This window comes from Puntigrus tetrazona, chromosome 23 (assembly GCF_018831695.1).
Source record: "Puntigrus tetrazona isolate hp1 chromosome 23, ASM1883169v1, whole genome shotgun sequence".
Taxonomy (NCBI): domain Eukaryota; kingdom Metazoa; phylum Chordata; class Actinopteri; order Cypriniformes; family Cyprinidae; genus Puntigrus; species Puntigrus tetrazona.
This window is the reverse complement of record NC_056721.1, coordinates 18,797,383-18,814,686: the sequence shown is the minus strand read 5'-3', so window position 1 is coordinate 18,814,686 and position 17,304 is coordinate 18,797,383. Positions and strand designations below refer to the sequence as shown.

General features: G+C 35.7%; 1 protein-coding gene across 4 annotated transcripts; it reads right to left on the bottom strand.

Annotated features, from left to right (window-relative positions):
* Positions 1-33: 33 nt before the first annotated feature.
* On the bottom strand, positions 34-15,115 carry LOC122328754 (solute carrier family 41 member 3). Of its 4 annotated transcripts, XR_006247830.1 has the most exons (12): positions 13,657-13,803; positions 12,074-12,391; positions 6,375-6,482; positions 6,124-6,195; positions 5,659-5,803; positions 4,768-4,914; positions 3,909-4,053; positions 3,454-3,533; positions 2,313-2,447; positions 1,852-2,000; positions 781-1,011; positions 34-702 (listed from the first exon to the last, which is right to left on the bottom strand). XR_006247830.1 is itself a non-coding variant. In XM_043224663.1 (11 exons), the coding sequence occupies exons 2-11, from the start codon at positions 12,365-12,367 to the stop codon at positions 838-840; spliced, it is 1,449 nt and encodes a 482-aa protein (XP_043080598.1). In that variant the 5' UTR covers positions 12,368-12,391; positions 14,989-15,115; the 3' UTR covers positions 34-837. The 4 variants fall into 4 exon arrangements, 3 of the variants coding, with proteins under 3 accessions (XP_043080598.1, XP_043080597.1, XP_043080599.1); XM_043224663.1 differs by lacking the exon at positions 13,657-13,803 and adding an exon at positions 14,989-15,115 and having other exon boundaries at positions 34-1,011; XM_043224662.1 differs by having other exon boundaries at positions 34-1,011.
* Between the last annotated feature and the right edge of the window lie 2,189 nt (positions 15,116-17,304).

The following is a 17,304-nucleotide window of genomic DNA, read 5'->3' as shown; positions in this document are numbered from 1 at the left end:
GGACAGATGTTTTCTTTTGTTGTTTTTTTTTTTTTTGTTTGTTTGTTTGTTTTTTTTACTGTTTTAGGGACCACAACACTCAACTGTAGAAAATTGTGATTAAGGTTAATTATAATTCAGAGTGAAGATATTACAAATGTGTTGAATAAAACTGCCACATGAACAATATAATTGTCATTAATTAATTCAAGTGAACAAAAACAATTACATTCATTATAAGATTTAGCCATGTGTGGTATTTTGAGGGAAAAAAAATTCAGGTGCAAAAAAAAAATTACAAACTGAGAAGGTGCTTTAGACCTTCTGTATTTGAGATATAGTAGCCAGTAAAAATATCCAGCAGCAATTATGACATTGTATGTAGTTACTAAAACAGCAAAGAAATGACCTTCAATGTTTGAGACTTTCCTGTTTTCTTTAAAATCATATATTCAAAGACAATATTAAAAAAAAAACAACATCCCAGAATCCTTCAAGGTCTTAAATCTTGTAAACTTCAAATTCAATTTATACATGGCACATAAAAATTTGTAACACTTGCACCTAAAGTTATACCTTAATATACAGTAATCAGGTGACTAGTGTGTATGAAAGCAGCATCACTGAGGCAACAGGACAACACACCAAGATATATCATATAACAGACTGTCAGGTAATAAGTCCATACCTGCCGGCGTTTTTCATTTTTCTAGTCAACCTATCCTGTAAGCACAAAAACAATGTGGCTGATATTCTGTCTTTTAGTGTCATGTTCAAATCTCCAAAGCCACCGCAGCCAACCTGAGCAGCAAAGGTCCGGTGAACAGGGAGCTGAAGGGAAGGAGGAGGTCTAGCATTTTACAAGCCGAGCCCCTCCACTACCATGACCAAACGGAAACACAGGGCCAGGAACCCTGTGCCCAACAAGTCTCCCAGCGCAGTCAGGTATGGGATGGAGAAGTTATCTGGGTCAAGACCTTTCCTCCACATCAAACGCACAATCAGGTCTGCTGTATAAATTAGGATCCCAACCTGTGAAGAAAAACAAGAATAAACATTAAATTATTTCCCATATTACATATTCCCATAAATGAATTCATTATTTTTATTAATACTTTTGGTCAGCAAAGAGGCACAAAATGTATCAAAAGGACATATATTTTACAAAAAATACAGTCTTGACTGTATATGTGAAATATATACATCCTTTGCAAGATCCTTCAGAAATCAATTTCATATTCTGATTTGATGCTGTATAAATATCAGTGTTTATCTGTGTTAAAGCAATGCTGCTTTTTATTATATATAATTTTATAATTTTTATATTTTAAATATAAAGCTCAAAATAACAGCATATATATATATATATATATATATATATATATATATATATATATATATATATAATTTATTATTTATTGTATAATTGTATCATTCTTCATATAGTTGTAAAACTGACCAATGTATTTACTTCCTTTCGCTGTCCTTTATTAGTATTTCAGTTCTAAGAGATTTCTTTAAGACTTCAGGAAAAAATTGGGGATTAGTCACATTTAAAAACACCCTATTTTATAATTCTAATAAATTGTATTTTTAGCCACATTCAATTAGGAAGTCTGGAGGAGGATGGATACAGTCACGCCAATTTCCACATTTGACCTGAAACAATAAAAGTACTTTTTTTTTCAGACAATGAAAATCTTAAGAGAGAAAATATTAATATAGTATAAAAATAAAGTGATCTCATGATTTATTTCACCGCTTGTTTCGTACCACTATGAACAACTAATTAAGAGTCAGTGTAAACTTAACTTGCCGAAAAGTAATTTGGTGCAGAATTTAAACACTTAATCTTTGAGCACCAATGCTCACCTGAAGCAGAGCAGCACACAGGTAGCAGCAGATAAACGCTGGCGTGATGGCAGTGTGACCTCCTTGGAGCATATTAATGGCAAAAAGAAACAACAGGTGACCTGGAACCACCAGGAGAAACAGCACCCGCGCCGACTTCGAGTTCACACCTGAGGACAAAAATACGCTTCCTTACTAGTCTTCTTCAAAAGGCCTCTCCTTCAATGTAAATCTTTAGTATTGTTGTTGTGAAATCATAGTCTAACACTTAAGAAAATGAATAGCACACCCCTCCTCAAAAAACAGCACGGTTTAAGATATCACTGACGTATAATAAAATGGTGCAGATGATTAATGTGCCGAAGTGTAAATTTCAGAGTTCATGCTTTGTTCAGCAAACACGACTAATCACCCACTTTATCTCAAGGATCTGAAGGAGTCGATTCATCTGAGGTGCACAAATAGCCTGAAAGTGACCTCACCTGAGGAGAAGAATGTGGCACAGGGGTTGGGCCAGTGCTGTCTCATCTTATACGGCAGGACTCCAGGTACGCTCCAGAAATGAAGGTAGGTGGAGATGCGACTGGCCTGGATGGCCACCAGATTCCCCCCCACACCTGAAAAGTTCAAAAAGGAAAGAATGCGAGAGCTTTCCAATCATTACACCATTACGATTCTCATATTCTCCTCATTTCAGTCGCAAATGAAACGTGTGTTGGAAAGCAGCAAAGCTAGGGGAGTGCGTACGCTGACGTTCGTCAAATAAACGTATTTTCGGAGTATTTCGTTCACAAGTAATAGCTTTTCCATGATTGTAAAACTGGCAAACGACACTCTATGGGGAATATTACAGCAGGAGGGCATATCAAAATAGGTAATGAAGTATCAAATTAGCCTTCCTGAATCACAGCCGTCTTGTGTTCCTCATTAAGGGGCGGTATGTCCAAGGATTGAGCTGGAAAAATAGGTTGCCAGATCTAGATAAACAACTAGAGAAGAGGTAGGCTTAAAAATCGCAGCCATTACCGGGTGAGGCCACTTTTACTACTACAACATGCTCTATTCCCATTGGGAAGCATGTCGTTTCCGCCAAAATACAGCGCTGAGTCATCATTCGTAAGGGACTGGACGGGTCGAGCACATGTGCAGCTGGGTAGGAACGGAACCAGCGAGGGGAAATCTAAACCAGATTGCTAGAGTTGACAAACCACCGCAAGTGATATTTTACGTAAAACCAAACAAGCTCTGCCTCGGCTGGGGTTTTTAAGTCTATTAGCAACTCCCATCAAAATACTTGATTTCTTTCATGTACTATAAAATGTCGCGAGCCAAAAGCCAGCGCTCTGATTTATTGTGACGATTTTGGAATGAGAAATGTTTTATTTTGGCAGCGCTGTCCGATCTGCCTCCGTGAAATCACGAATCCGCTTCCAAACGCAGAAAGAGATGCGATCAATTTAATTGTAATGAGAAGCTGAAGAGGGAAAGGGTCTCAAATGAAAGTTCCTGAACTTGTTTTTCAGGTTTGAGGTTACTTTGTACCGCATACTGGGCGTTCAGTGCGGTTTTGAGTGTGTAGGTGTCTTTGGTCAAAGTGTGATTGGTCATTGACAAACTACTCACCGTTTATGACTGGTGTGAAGACCGCCATGCCCTCGAAGTTAGGATCGCTCACAGTCTTATCAAGGATAAGGCCTCCGAAACTTAAATTGGAAAGAGTTTCATGAACTTTGAATGTTTAGTCAGATCATAAAAAAACTTTAAAAAAATACAAATATTATGTTGAAAATTAATGTCCAAATCACTTCACGAAATCTCAAATGTTAAATTTATGTAACAGCTAATCGACATACTTTCAAAAGGTCAAAGGTCAACTTATTTTTTCAGTAGTTGTCCAATTTTTGCCAATAAAGCTTAATCATTTTTGAGTCATTTTCTATAGAAAATATTGATTGATCTTTTAAAAAAATAGCAGTTTTAAAATGTCTTGATATTAATAAATTGCTTCCTCTCAGGCATTATTAATGAGTATATAACCATTTTAATGTTATTGTAACTCATAGAAGACATGTCTGCACCTGCTGATGGACATGGCCACTATGACAGGCTGCCAGCCGGACTTCAGGACTTCTTTAATCTGTGGACTCCGTCTAGCGATGAGCACCCAGAGAGGAATGAGCAGCAGGAAGAAGACGCACACCAACGGGGACAAGTACCACACATCTGGACACACACAAACATTTTAGATGACACTTGTTAGACAATTGTTACATAATACATATTTAATATAATGTGCTATGATTTGTACTCTCTTTTTTAAGGATTTATTTTATGTATATTTTAAGGACAATAAAACTAAAGTGTACAAGTGTGGTGTTTCTAAACAGAAAGATGATTCCTAATCTTTAATGTCATCTTTAACCATGGAAACCATGTCACCTTAAAATGCACATCTTTGTAATAAAGTAATATGCAAGTGAATTTCTACTGCCATCTTCTGGTACATTTTAAACATTTCATACTCAATAAGTAAGAAATATTTAGAGGCACTACTAAAAAAGTTAACTTAACTTAACTGATTTAATTGTAATTTACTTTTATAAAATTTATTTAATATACATAATAAAAATAATAATAAGACTTTACTATATAAAATTAAATAATTTAAGAATTACATATTTAATAAACTCTCTATCTCTCTCTCTCTCTCTCTCTCTCTCTCTCTCTCTCTCTATATATATATATATATATATATATATATATATATATTTTTTTTTTTTTTTTTTTTTTTTTTTTATTGCACATAACTGCTTTATTCTAATTGTCATTAATTAAGGCCATTAAAAAATATCAGCCTTTTTTAACAATATATAATATACAGGTTTTAGGTTTAAGACCAGCCATTATTAATAAATGTATAACTAAAAGGCCCCACACCTCTGTACTGAAACAGTGTGCTGCTGACTCCAGCCAACAGAGAAAGAGTGATGAGATCCCCCAGACTGGCTGCTATCGGTGTGGCCACATTATCAGGGTTGATGCCCACCTTCCTGGAGCCTATGATCACACCAATCATCACCAGACCTGGACACGGATGAAAGCAGAAGAGTCAGTAACTGACAGGATCGTGTTAGATTCATGTAATATGCAAAGAAAAAGACTAAAAGATTGTGGCGCATCATTCAGAAAGTTTCTGCTTTTTGGAATGCAAATGTTTTATTGAGCAGCATGAATCAGCCTATTAGAATGAATTATAAAGGATCATGTGAAATAAGACTTGAACAATTACTCATATTTTTTTTTTTTTCATTCATGTGCTATTCATGTTGTTTATATGTACTGGAATGACAATACTGTGTCATTCTGAATAAGGCATAACATATTGTATGTATGTATGTGTGTGTGTGTGTGTGTGTATATATATATATATATATATATATATATATATATATATATATATATATATATATATATATATATATATATATATATATATTGCTTTTAAACTTATTTTTGCATATACTGAACAGAAAAAAAAAAACTGGTAGATTTTGAAAAGTTTTTTGATGATATTTTCCCCCTGTGCAGTTTTGGTAGCATGTTACTAAAATCATTTTTGAATCATATAAATACCTAAATATTTCTAGCTAGTGAAAGAATTATATTCATTTACCATAACATAGACTGTTATTTCTATAAATCATACTATCATACTATCAATCATACTATTAGCTATAACCATCAACTATAATCATCAAAAGCAGTGATATTTATTATGAAAAAACATTTTGATTTTGTGTTATTCGGAAGTAATAAGGAGTAGTGTACCTAAGGACAGAGCTGCCACAAATGCTGTGGTAACGCTGCTAGCACACAGCACAGCCGCCTGGTCCAGCTCGACACCACCTCTGGACAGAGCACCGAGACCTACAGCCGCAAGAGCTGCCAGGAAGCCCACCACAGTGGCCTGAACCTGAGGAAGACAGCAGAGCGGCTCCACAATCACAGCTGCTCATCAGAGCCTGAGATCACATGCCTTCATTCATTATTAAACTGATTAAAAATGTATTTTCATAATGAGTACTCATTGATATTCAAGACTGAGGACTCCTGCAGAATGAAGTCTCGGAGTAATTGTTCATATTCTTTTAAAGTCATTTAACCTTTTATGAATGTATGTTCAGCTAATTCATGTTTTTATTGTCTAATAATTTATATCCGATGGGAACCGAAGGCCGTTTGCAGTGGATTAGGTACAGTATCAATAATATAAAACGTTTGTGATTGAGCCACCTGAATGAGAGCAAGATTACAGGTCACCATCAGCCACTGCTGTTTGGGGTCATCCATCTGTCCGGTGTTAGCCTGAGGAAGATGAAGCAGTGAAGCAGATAACCGCTTGAAGCAATTTAATTTAATCACGAGGCACACTTGCTCATCCCAAGCCCATTAAACACTAAGATTACAGCTCGAGATAGATTATAAGTAATATATGCATGCAGTGCAGTAATGCATATATTATCCAGATAAGTATTTTTACATACGGCGGTAGAAAGACGAGATGCTAGAGTCATCTCCAGGTTTCCTTTGAGCCCGACCAGAGCAGGTACCAGGATGAACACCTCTGTGATCACTTTAAACACATCCCAATGCTGAAACACACATACAGAGTGTATTTAGACAAACGGCCTGAAACAGTTAACAGCAGGAGGTTGACCTGGAACTGCTAAATCACTTTTTATAAAATGAAACGAGAAACATGTAAGCAATTGAAAACAACAAAAACAGATTTACACGGCATTTTAAAATGACAGTTTGACATGAACACAGTCTTCTTAAAATCTCTCATTCAGAATTAAAAGATTACTTGTATATTACATAACTACACAACAATATTGTCAAAATATTATAAGAAATTCAAGGTAGTGTTTACTAAGATTCATGTAATTTATGCAGATTTGAAATCAATTTTAAAACCATTCAGGGTTATTTTGTTATAGTAGTACATGATTTTTAAATTAAATTAATGATATTAAGGAATATGCTTATTAAAATATTATTTTATTTTAATTTTAGATTAATTACATTAATCTTAGTAAACACTACATATAGAAAGCATTTTATTTTCATGATGATATTATTAAAATAATAATATCATCATGAAAATAAAATGCTTTCTATATGTAGTGTTTACTAAGATTAATGTAATTTATGCAGATTTGAAATAAATCATTAAAATAAAAAATCATTCAGCGTTATTGTATTATAGTAGTACAGGATTTTTTTATTAAATTAATAATATAAAGGAATATGTTTACTAAAAAAATATTTTAATAATATCACAATGGAATTTTTTTAAATATATAAATAAACATATTCATATTTGAATATATTTTCTAAACGTTTCTTCTGATTCTGATTTTAAAATTGAAATACACCTTTTTTTCAGCCATTTAATATATACTTTGGAGTATGCTATTTTGTTATGAACACAGCAAACTAATTTAAACTAAATTTAATTCACTGACGCAATCCATTCGAAAGAACCCACTCAATAAAATACATTAGTATAACCACTATTAATTTGTAGCGCAAACCACAATGATTTACATGTGAAATTGCACTCAAAATTGACACTGCATAACTCAAAGGGACAACAAACATAATAATACGACAGTAAAAAGTACATTTTCGATTTGAGCAGTGTTGCATGCTGGGTACAGAAGCCCCACACCTCCAGAACAGCGTATTGGCTTTCACATCTATCACTGCTAATGTGACCATCATGGTCGATATTTTAAAACTGAGCGACGTCTTAATGTACAGGCCATAAACTGAGATGCTTTCAATCGAATGAAAGAGTACAGATTAATTCGAACTGGGTGTCAGTTTCGGCTTTTTTTCCTGAAACGTCCAGCCAAAACACAGACTAGTCATCAGCTAAGTCATAAATATCAACTCATAACGGGCAAACTGACAAAAGTGTTGGTGACTCACTAAATACGAATGGCTTCTTGCGCTGTGTGCGAGTGTGTATTTATATTTAGTACGTGTCAGTATACGAGTCGAGAGGCTCCTCTCTTTGCAAACCCACTCATGAAGTTAAAAATAGCCGTAATGTTTAAATGAACAGATAAGAGACCGGTGCCAGCCAGCCAGCCGGGGGCCGGTATTTTTACCACATGCACAGTCCAGGCTGTTTTGAGGGGTGTCACGTCACAGGCACGTCCTGGGATTTAGCCCACTTCTTCTCTAGAAACAAGCTTTCATTCTCACCCACCCCCAGGAGAATTCAATTAATAGACACAAAACACAGTCCATGCCAGCCGCGTCTATCTAGAGGACAGGAACACAAGGAACCGTTGCTGGAAGCCAGCATGTGATTGTGAAGTGTGCTGAGACAACTGTAGAAAAATGAGTATGCTAACTGCAGATTGTAATATCCAAATATTTTGTGCTAGAATGTAATATCTTTAGATCTGTATTATTCTAGATTTTAGCGTAAGGTGTAATATACAGCATAAGCACTGTTATACATTTTCATTTTAATTAAAATCTCGGTAATTTTGTAGTGGTTTTTGCCACATTATATGCTTGCATGCGTGTGTGTGCATTTCATTTATCATTTTTAATTTCATTTTTACATAAAATTAAATGTACACTCTTTTAATATTTCATGCTTTACTTTGTTCACTTTTTTAATGAAAGAAAATAATACTTAAAAATGACAACACTGCCTTGTGAGTGGTTAACAATATCACATTTGAACTTTTAAACTTTAAAACTTTTTAAAAAATATTCTAGAAAAAGTTGAATTCAATTCAATTTAATTTAATTCAATCGCTTTTTGTTTTTGTCTACTTAATATATGCATGTGTACTATGCTTGTATATATAAATACACACACAGTATATATATTTTAAAAATACTTACGTGTATATATTTATATTTTATATAAAGACAATTAATATATAAATGTAACATTTCTTTTTAAATATAAATATACATTCATGTTTTTCCATTTAATATACACATATATGATGTAAACAAAAAACTGTGTTTTGGATGATATTAATCGCGATTCATAGTTTGACAGTAATAGTTAAAGCGTTAAACCATTCAAAGCCGTGCATCACAATGATTTCCCTAGTATTTTTCATCTTATTCTTTTTCTGATTAACCTGGTTTATGTCTTTAACATTCAATACTGATATAACACTAACAAAAACTTAAAAAAAAAGATAATACCATATTTTTAAATACCATAATATTTTGTGATGTGTGCATACCATGGTGTATGAATATAATAGTATCGTGTCCTCAAATGGTGTTTGCATAGTACTCCAAGGTACAGTACTTCAATGAAAATCATGGCACATGTAAAAATGACCGTTAATTAGCATTTGATCTCATCACTGAACCATGGTACCACCTAAGGTTATCAATACCGACTGAAAAACAGACTTATTTCCAGTTTCAATAACAGATACAACCAAGAAATACACCAAATCTAGATAAAATCGCTCATACTTGGACAATGTCCATGATGATACCAGCTGCCACCATTCCCAGTCCGCCCAGCAGATAAGGCAGTAGGATCTGCGCAGCGATGATATATGAGCTCTCCGGCAAGAAACCATGAGCCGAACGAGTGAGCTTGCAGGTAAAACCTCTGAGCTTCTTCCCCTGATAACAGAGCTCCAGCTCTAACTGAGTGACCACCATCTCTGTTACCCCATTCCCCAACGATGAGGGCCACGGCTGAGATCGAAGCTTTTAACACCCTCCCAGGTAGACAAATGTTCCTTTCATAACATATCTAAAACTAAATAAGAAGCTGAAGACAAGCAGATTGGGAAGAAGAAAAATAATACGCTGACTCAGAAAACAGGATGTTCTTGAGATTAAACGATGAGGCGATTTAGTATCTTCAAAATGTCCCACGATAACAAAGGCCCAAAAAGTTGTCTGAAGAACGCAGCGTGTATATATATATCAGTTCTTCTTGAAGATGTTTTTCGCTCATCTATCAATGCCACATGGCTTTTCGACCAAAATCCAACAGGAAGCTTCACGTTGAAAAAAGCAGAGCCTCAGCTGGTTCTCTGAACGGCGAAATCCACTTCTCGAAAAACTTCGCGACTTGCCTTATGCCTGATGAGGATGAGATGAAGCGTCTAGTTGTCCTCCATGTCCCTGCCCCTCCGACAATTAATTCCTAAGCTGCCTCTTTTTTTCACTTGCAAGGTCGCTGGAACGTCAATGTACGCGAACGCTACGTTCTCCCGAGCGTGGCTTCTCTCCGCCACAGGAGTCGTGACTCACATGACAAACGGTCCTGTTCGTATCAGCATCGATTTCAACTCCTCTCCGTCATCAGGCCTGGTCTAACAGGTCCAGAACGTGACAGAAACACATGTTGAGGCTTTATTTCCACTCGTTCCTGTGGGCAGTCCTTCAGGCCCCCTCCTCGCCGGTGCATCAGGCCCTCGAACAGTCACTCGTCTAACCCTTTTTACTTCCCATCAAGCGTTTCATCTGCACAGCGTCCTGCGTCTGTCCCCCTGTCCTGCTCCCTGCTAATGTCTCCTCTGACGTATTACTGAACCTGTCTTATCAGCTGTGAATGGGCTGAGTGCTTGGCAGACAGACGAGAGGGGGGGAAAGAAAAGGAAAAGAGGAGAGGAAAAGATAGATAGAGATTGTGTGCACGAAAGAGAAAGAGACAGACTGAGAACCCATGGGGTTGTAAAAGCAGTGTTGTTCGATTACTCACCACTCTACCGCTTGCCAGAGCGTAGAGGACACGTCGGAAAGAGAGGCATGATTCAGCGAAAAAAAAAAAACAACTGCTCGGTCGTGAACATGGCAGAGTGACGCAGCAAATGCAGACCCGCATCTCTGATCTCATTCATTAAACACTGGCAGGACACAGCAACTATTATATGACAACTGGTTCTATAACAACACATTTTAGGACTGAATATAATATTTAAAGGAATATTTTTTTTCTCTGTAATATTTATATTTTGGCAATATTTACTCTCATATGGAAACCTGTTACCGACACAGAATAAAAAAATACATATAAAAGCTAGCTGCGACTTTTTATCTCACAAATCTGACTTAATTTCTCACAATTGTGAATATTAATTCTATTTTAAGTCAGAATTGTGAGATGTTTCTCTTCAATTCTGAGTATATATCGCGCAATTATGATTCTTTTCACAATTTGTAACTTATATATAACAATTATGAATTAACATCTCGCAATTCTGACAGTTTTATTTTTCACAATTTTGAGCTTCTGTCTTACAAATATGCAATTTCACGTTTACATCTCGGAATGCTGACTTTATTTCTTGTAATTGTTCATTACCATCTCACAATGAAGACTTTTCTTTTAGCAGTTCCGAGTTGACATCTTGCAATTCTGACCTTATTTCTCACAATTTTAAATTTATATAATTCGATTGTTAATTAACATCTCATAATTCTGATTTTTTTTCTTAACAATTCTGATTCAGGTTTCAAGTTTATCTTGTATGACTTTCTATAAATTCTTTCTAGTAATTCTAGTATTATACCTCAACTTTTTATTGAATTTTTTCCTTAGAATTCCAAGTTTAATCTCACAATTCTGACTGATTTCCTGACAGATCTGATTTTATATCTCCTGGTGGACATAAGGGTCCGTCTGCAGCATGAAATGTATATTTCGTTCAATAAATGTTTTGCCACGTTTCTATTTGTAGAATCTGGACTTTTCCTGCCCAAAGAAGGGATGCTTTTTTATGTATTTTTAAAGAGTTGTCCTATATGCTACCCTATAGTTGTTTCTATTTATTATGTTTATTTTGTCCGTTTCTGGAGCTTGGCTGTCCTAAAAACCTATTCAGAAATCATTCATTCACAGTCCGGTCAAATCAATTTGTGTTCCACAAAACATACAGGTTTGTAATGACTTCAAAATTACATCATTTTTGGGGCGAACAACTGCATTAATGCTTAATGATTGGAGTGTTTTTCCAGTCCTTCGTCTTCCGAGTGAATTTTAATCATCAAATTAATTTCCCTCGCACTCTGCTTCCTGTAAGTGAGGACCATAAATATCAGCACTTGACATGCTGGATAATTAAAGTGGGCACATTAGCTGCTATAGCATCAACCTCAAACAGTTGGAAAGTCATGTCAGGCTATGAAGTGTTTCAGAAAGTTGCAGAAAGTTCTTTAAAGTTCTTACCTGTACACTGTCCAGCACCATGCCTGCCATCACCATCCCCATCCCAGCCAGCAGGTAGGGGAACAGCACCTGCAGGCAGATAGAAACGGCCGACTCATCCTCTATCTTAGCCTGGGCTGTTTTGGTCCTGTCCTCCACAGGCTTTTTGGGTGGTATGGTGGGAGGCGGTAAGAGCAAGTCATTATGCCCATCTAGACTGCCTGTCCGATCCAAACCACCCTGCCCCTTCCCCTTCCCCTTTTTGGACTTCTTTCGGCCACCTCCTTTCCTTTGCCGAACTTCATCTCCTGCCATGGTGGAGTCTCCGGTCCGCTCCCTCTGAGCAACAGAAAGTCAGTTAATAACAGCTCTTCAACATCGATGCAGGTACAAACCAAAAGACACTTAATTTACGCTTAAACATAGGGCTGGGGCTGATAAATCTGAGACACAGATGCTCCTTTTTTGCTTTTTTCTAATAATAAATAATGACAAGCTACACAACAAACACAAATATTTAGTTTTATAATTCTAGTAAATGACACTATTTTCTATGTTCTATGTTCTTTATTGTTATTATTATTTGCATTTTAGTCCAGAAAAATATTGAATACAATTATAAAAATTATATATGGCTACAATAACATTCTACATACAACATTCTACTAATATAAAAATACATAGTAAAATAAAAATGTAATTTCTTTATCTTAACTGTTAAAAATCAACACATGTACTACTAGGTTGGCTTTTTGTAAATTCTACAATTTCCTATTTATTTACCAAGATTATTATAGCTCACTAAAACCGCAACTAAAAGCCATTCAAAACAAACTCACACATTACCATTACTTTAACTAAACATCAACATTTAATAAAATAAAATATAAAAAAACTAAATTTTAATTCAGCTACATTTCTCATTTTATTCTAAAATGAAGATTAAAAAAGAAATGACACTGAAATTGAAAAATAAAAACTGATTCAAACCATTAATGATATTAAAATTACATTGTTTATTGCACAATTCATTTACATTCCCGATTCCAAACTTGCAGTGTGGTAGCATTTTTTTCAGCAATCTACAAATAAAGTAAACATGCATACTTCCTTGCAACATTTTGAACATGAAGCATTTGTAAACAGTGAAGCTGCACCAGTATTACTGCAACCCTCTTAATGTATTGAGGTATGATAATCAGTACACAGATATTTGCATTTGTACTTTGTAAGTCGGCTCTTTCGAGCTACTTTTAAATAGAAACATAATGATAAAAATATACAAACATAATGATCTAAACGATATGCTCTAAAAGGTTTCACTTCGATCTCTCATCACATCGAGGATATTCATGTTTTGGTCCATATAGCGCTGATGACACGTTGCCATAGCAATATCAAGTCGCACATTCCCATAGATATCTCTGACAAATCTCACAACAACCGTTTCTCTAGCAAATAAATGTACGTCCATACGTTTGTGCATCGAAACGAAATGTTACTGATGAGAAGGACAGACGCCGAAAACAATGATGGGTTACACACGGATCATGATGGCTTGTGCTCCACATCAGCAATAGAAAGTCACGTAAAGAACAGCCTACCGTCTCAAATTAGCCCTTCTTTTGTGTTTATATTCATCACATTATGTGAGACTTGGCTATCGATAACGATATTGATCTCTGCAAATGCTTAAGCGCGTTGAATCGCTACTCGAAATGTTTAACTTCCTAGATAAGACGCGAATTCACCAATAGTACTACGGAGAACGCTTAGCTCATGAATATTTATTAGTCACGTGAGGGGACGCGCCTGGTAGGTTAAGAAGCAGCGCCTGCGTGCCTAAATTAGTATTCACGAACAGATTCGTGATTTTGTGCAGTAATTCGACAGAAGACGAACTATGATGTATTCATTCAATGTATGTATGCCATAATGTAGCACTAAAAAAAAAAAAAAAAAAAAAAAAACTATCACTGCCTGTTGTTTTAAAACTTTCACACACTGTTCACTTACGTTAAGGTTTTAATGTTTACAAATTAGTTTGAGGTGCATTTTTATCACTGTTTTCTTTGAAACGTCTACTGTACTATTTAAAGCGGCTTTAATTAAATCTACGCATGCGTGCCTCTCTCCTCAGTAAACAGCGAATATTTTTATTAAGTACCTAGAGCTCCATTTACTACAAATATTTACATATATTTATGCCAGCAGGTAGCGACGAGTGTGTTTTACTTTGTAATGGTGAGTGATTCGAATCATTTAACCGATTCAAACACTGAAACGACACGTGTAGGATTTAAGCGTCTTCCCAACTTTAAAAAACGATGTTCAAAAGTTCATAGTTAGGCTGAATTGAAAATTAAATACTACGCTTATCATTCAGAAATAATAAATATATTTTAACAGTATTTATTGCTAAATCTAGCCATTCTCTAATCGCCGTAGGAAGTCACGTGCTTCAAAAGGATTTATTCGAACCAATATGATTCATTCACCTACATGATTCGATCAAAAAAGACTGCTTGTTAGCAGTTAATTCAAACCCAGATCTACTTTAAGTTAGGTGGTGTTTAACATGTATAACATTTCGTGTATTTTTTATGAAATAATATGTATGTATGTATATGTGTGTGTGTGTGTGTGTGTGTGTGTGTGTGTGTGTGTGTGTGTGTGTATTAAGTAAGTTTAGTTTAAGTTAAGCATATAACGTTAGGCTACTGCACTACCTTCCATTTGTCAACACTGCACATGTCCACGCATGCATCTAACTTCCAAAGGTCATGAAAAGTTGCATAACAGGCAGGCAACTTATAATTCATTGTGTGAATGGTCCATTTTATGGGAAGCTGATAACACAAATCAATCTCAAATCCAGCTACGGTGTAAGTGCAGCACAGATTTGTCCATGCAAATCTAACACATAAACGTCTTACCTATCACAATGTCGCAAAGCGAAGGAAAGTCGTAAGTGACCAGCATAAATCTTAAAGGGCACCGAGAATAACAACGTGAAGTCGGATTGGAGGACTCACAGATAGGGGGGCCTTGGAGAGTGTCTTAAATTTCATCCTGTTGGCAGTTTAGAACAACCCCCCTCCTGTCTGACCTCATCTGCCACTGAGAAGATGGTGTTGACAGGGAAACCCATCGCTCCTCTCCTTTCAAAGAGCCAGTTAATCGCTTTCCCTACACGTATCACAGTCATTTCACTGCCACCAAATTTGAAATGACATTGTTTGCATTCACGGGTTTTGAAAAAGCTCTTAGACCGCATTCGGTGGCGTAATAATGCAACTTTAAAGCACAGCATGTGACATTCAGTAAGTCATTTTACACTGAGGTACTTCTGCTGCTTTCAAACACTGTCTCGAGGGGTATTGCATAACCACATTTTCAAATTTCAGGTTTTTTGTTTATATATTTCATAACAGTATTATGTAATGTCATTCTCATTTGAATTGTCATCCAATTTTGTTATTTATTTTTTCGCAGGAACAAGAGAAAGAAGCCAGACTGTAACAGAATCATAACTGACATAGAACAAAGATCCTAGTCTGATGTTAACACTAGCTCACTCATTACTACACAGTCCTCTAAAAAACAGTAAGTAAAAAAGTACGTTTCAAAACATAAATGTCACATGATTTGCACTACATGTGTGTACTTCTATCATCTGGGAAGTATGGATATTTAGCATTTTTAGTTTAATTCGACATTAAATATTATTTTTACTTTATTTGTATACTTAGGATTGATTATGAAATAATTTAACCTTTCTAACATCTTTTTGTCAATTAATATTTAATCTGTTTGACAGTCAAGACAATCAGGTAACATATATATATCTAAATATATATATATATATATATATATATATATATATATATATATATATATATATATATATATATATATATATATATATTTATTTTAAAAGGAATGTCAACGCATTGCATTGTGGGATACACTATACTACAGTTTAGTGTAGAGCCAGTGTGCATTAACATAAGTATTCCACAGAACTGTGTGCATACTGAAACTAGCCACTCTGTGCACAGTATATACTGTAGGAATAGTAAGTGTATGCATTGCTATTACAAATATTCTCTATTTGAGAATGGCCAAAATATGCTTCTGCTGCCTATGCGCTGTGCAGTCATCCACTAGGTGGAAGTAAAGTACAGCAGGACATTTGCTTCTGTTGCTGAATGGAACTAAGCCACCTGAAGGTTATTGAGGAGAAACTGTGTTTTAGTAATTATGTGCAAACAGTACGCTGAAATTGAAATGAATCAGGTCAGAGCAGTCGAATTGCAGGGTTTGCATGTTAATCAAGATATAGATCAAAATAATGTGAGGGTGGATGAATTACAAATAACAAGAACTCCCACTATACTTCTTACAGATCTCTGACGTTAAACACCAGACTAAAACACAGTAAAACTGAAACACACACACACACACACACACACACACATACGCTGTAATTATGGGTATGCTGTTGCCTGACAGGAGCGGTGGAAACTTGTCAGAGGTGCTAAATATAGCTGCTGTCCCTTTCCAACAAGACACAGTGGACACCTGTCACACACACAAACACTTACCCACAATGCTTAACTTTCACTCTACACCACTCTCCACACTCTTGCTTTGGCTTCAGACGTCCCAGCTGTTCTCCCCTTCATCTCAGACTTCAAAGCAAAAGAGAAGGAGCAAAAATGAAATTATGCCAGGGAAAACGCACTGATCCTGTATCTATCAGTCTGTTTGACAACCAGCAAAGGAAAAAGCATGTTCTGTCTGTATATAATGCAACATTGCTTGGCGACAAAGGAGCATATTGCAAACATGCTGTACATGCTATACCATTCTGAAACCCGTCCAAGTGCCCATCAAAGTCATTAATTCAAAAGTTGACAAGTGGCGTCTTCCCACTTCTAAAGGAGGAAAAGATGGCTAATTGCTTCCTCAGAGCAGATCACCTCAAACATACCCCATAAAACTGTCACATCAAAAGAAATCACAGTAACAAGTAAACATGCCCGGTTTCCATAAAAATTACAAGGCAGTGAAGCTTTTAGTAAACCCATAACTACATATGTTTAATCTCTAGCGTTCTTCACTAACATGAAGAGACTCCAACAGAGGAAATCAACAAAGAGTTCCAAGAAACACATAATACTAACTTCCTAAAATGCAGTAGCTTTGCACATGTTAACAAGGTGCATAGCAGGGAACAGATAAATCAA

What these genes read in the sequence shown, in the direction of transcription:
- LOC122328754 (XM_043224663.1), bottom strand. Translation starts at nt 12,367, where the DNA reads ATGGCAGGAGATGAAGTTCGGCAAAGGAAAGGAGGTGGCCGAAAGAAG. An exon ending in TGTGGCAGCTCTGTCCTTAG is followed by an intron (nt 4,915 to 5,658) that starts GTACACTACTCC and finishes ATCCGTGTCCAG; the next exon opens with GTCTGGTGATGATTGGTGTG. An exon ending in TGCCACATTCTTCTCCTCAG is followed by an intron (nt 2,001 to 2,312) that starts GTGAGGTCACTT and finishes TTTTGTCCTCAG; the next exon opens with GTGTGAACTCGAAGTCGGCG.